This window comes from Entelurus aequoreus, linkage group LG26, assembly GCF_033978785.1.
Source record: "Entelurus aequoreus isolate RoL-2023_Sb linkage group LG26, RoL_Eaeq_v1.1, whole genome shotgun sequence".
Lineage (NCBI taxonomy): Eukaryota > Metazoa > Chordata > Actinopteri > Syngnathiformes > Syngnathidae > Entelurus > Entelurus aequoreus.
Window position 1 is genome coordinate 38,213,901 of NC_084756.1, and position 2,499 is coordinate 38,216,399.

Genomic DNA, 2,499 nt, shown 5'->3' on the forward strand with positions numbered 1-2,499 from the left:
ATTATTCACATGTGAATAATATAAATACAGTCCATTATACAGTATTATTCACATGTGAATTATATAAATACAGTCTACTATACAGTATTATTCACATGTGAATAATGCTGTATAATAGAATTTATTTATATTATTCACATGTGAATAATACTGTATAATAGACTGTATTTATATTATTCACATGTGAATAATATAAATACAGTCTATTGTACAGTATTATTCACATGTGAAAAGTATAAATACAGTCTATTATACAGTATTAGTCATATGTGAATAATACTGTATAGTAGACTGTATTTATATTATTAACATGTGAATAATATAAATACACATTTGAATAATATAAATACAGTCTATTATACAGCATTATTCACATGTGAATAATATAAATACAGTCTATTATACAGCATTATTCACATGTGAATAATATAAATACAGTCTATTATACAGCATTATTCACATGTGAATAATACTGTATAATAGACTGTATTTATACTATTCACATGTGAATAATATAAATACAGTCTATTATACAGTATTATTCACATGTGAAAAGTATAAATACAGTCTATTGTAGATTTAAGTACAGTCAAAAGGGAACATATGTATTATACAGTCTGATGGCTGTCGGTCTGAAGGACAACATATTGGTACCGGGACAACACTAGTCCAGAACCGGGACAACACTAGTCCAGAACATCATTTGCTTCGTTCATTAAAGTGAAGTGAACAAGTTGTATGGGACACAAAGAGACAAAGACAAAAGGAACATCTTGTTGTTTTTTCATGATTGTTTTATTGCCGACGCCTTGGTTTGAGGAGGAGTACATTCACGTGAACACCTGTGCTGTCACTCACAGAAGCAGCACATTTCAACATCTGGCTAAAATGCAGATTAGTTTTGTCAAAACAACCCCGACATGTTCAACATGTGTCAAAAATTGCTCCTAAATGGAGAAAAAAACAACACCATATGTGATGGAGGAAATATACGTGTGCATTCCCACGGGGAGTACTTGTCTTTACCACGTAACAAAGTAAGCTACAAAAGACTTCTTTTAAAAAAAGAACAAGAGTGAAAGTAAGCCTTTACAAAAGGCGACGTCCTGGGGGTCTACCAGGGCCTCCAGGGGGCCGAGTCCTCCTGCTTGGTGGCGCTCAGAGGAGACGAGTCCTCCTCCTTGGTGGCGCTCAGAGGAGACGAGTCCTCCTCCTCGCAGGGAGGGATGTGCGTCCTCGCCCTCTCCTCCGACAGGAAGTGCGCCACCTCCCTGGCGCACCTGGAGTAGCCCCCGCGGAAGGCGGCGGCGGCGCCGTCCGAGGACTTCAGCCGCCTCAGGAGGCAAACGGTCATCTCCAGGATGTCGGCCTTCTCCAGCTTGGAGTCGGGCTGGCGGGTGAGGAACTCCGGAGCCAGCAGGGACTTGAGCTGCTGGATGCTGCCGTTGATCCGCTCTCGCCGCAACTTCTCCACCAGAGGCTTTCTGAGCTGCAGGGAGAGCGAGGAGCTGATGAAGACACTGGTGGTGGAGTCCCGTGTCATGGTGACGAACCTTCAACATACCTTGTGTGTGAGTGTCGCATGCTGCTGAGATGCCATGGCTGGATGTGTGTGTGTGTGTGTGTGTGTGTGTGTGTCCACTATGGCATCACCCTCCTATTTATAGTCCCACATCTCCATCTCAATGTGTGCCTCTGCACTTTCTCACACTGTCAGCCAATCAGAGAGCTGCATGGGGGACAATAGCTACATCTCAGGGGAGCAGCTGGACCACTGGGGGGGGTGACATCGGGGGGGTCTACATGTGGGAAAGTGCTGACCCCGTCGAGCGCAGACACACACATTGCAAAAAGTCAGTGTTCAAAAACAAGGGAAAAAAATACAAAAATGAGGGGTATTTTACTTGAACTAAGCAAAATTATCTGCCAATAGAAGAAGAAAATGTGGCTTGTCAAGACTTTCCAAAACAAGTCAAATGAGCTAACCTCGATGAACCCCAAAAATAGCTTCAAATAAGTATATTAGCTAACCTCAATGAACCCCGAAATAGCTTCAAATAAGTATATTCTCACTAATAACAAGTGCACTTTTCTTGGTAGCAAAAACAAATGTGAGACCCTTTTTGCTCAATGTGTTGAAAAATATTCTTAAATGGAGTAAATGCTAGTGCCATTATCTTGACATAATGATATGCACTCGGCATTACATTTCTTGAAACCAGCAAACTTATACTAAAAACTAGTTTATTGTTCTTAATGGAAAGGCAAAAAGGCAACGCTCAGGCAAATCATATTGTCTGAAAATGCATTTTCCCATCGATAACATGTAGGGATGTCCGATAATATCGGCTTGCCGGTATTATCGGCCGATAAATGCGTTAAAATTTAATATCGGAAATTATCGGTATCGTTTTTTTTATTATCTGTATCGTTTTGTTTTTTTTAATTAAATCAACATAAAAAACACAAGATACACTTACAATTAGTGCACCAACCCAA

At 40.3% G+C, this 2,499-nt stretch overlaps 1 protein-coding gene across 1 annotated transcript; it reads right to left on the reverse strand.

Moving 5' to 3' along the window:
- Positions 1-792: 792 nt before the first annotated feature.
- Positions 793-1,621, reverse strand: LOC133643098 (transcription factor HES-5-like). The gene is made up of 2 exons (XM_062037511.1): positions 1,565-1,621; positions 793-1,489 (listed from the first exon to the last, which is right to left on the reverse strand). Exons 1-2 carry the CDS (start codon positions 1,598-1,600, stop codon positions 1,115-1,117), a joined length of 411 nt encoding a protein of 136 aa, XP_061893495.1. The 5' UTR covers positions 1,601-1,621; the 3' UTR covers positions 793-1,114.
- Between the last annotated feature and the right edge of the window lie 878 nt (positions 1,622-2,499).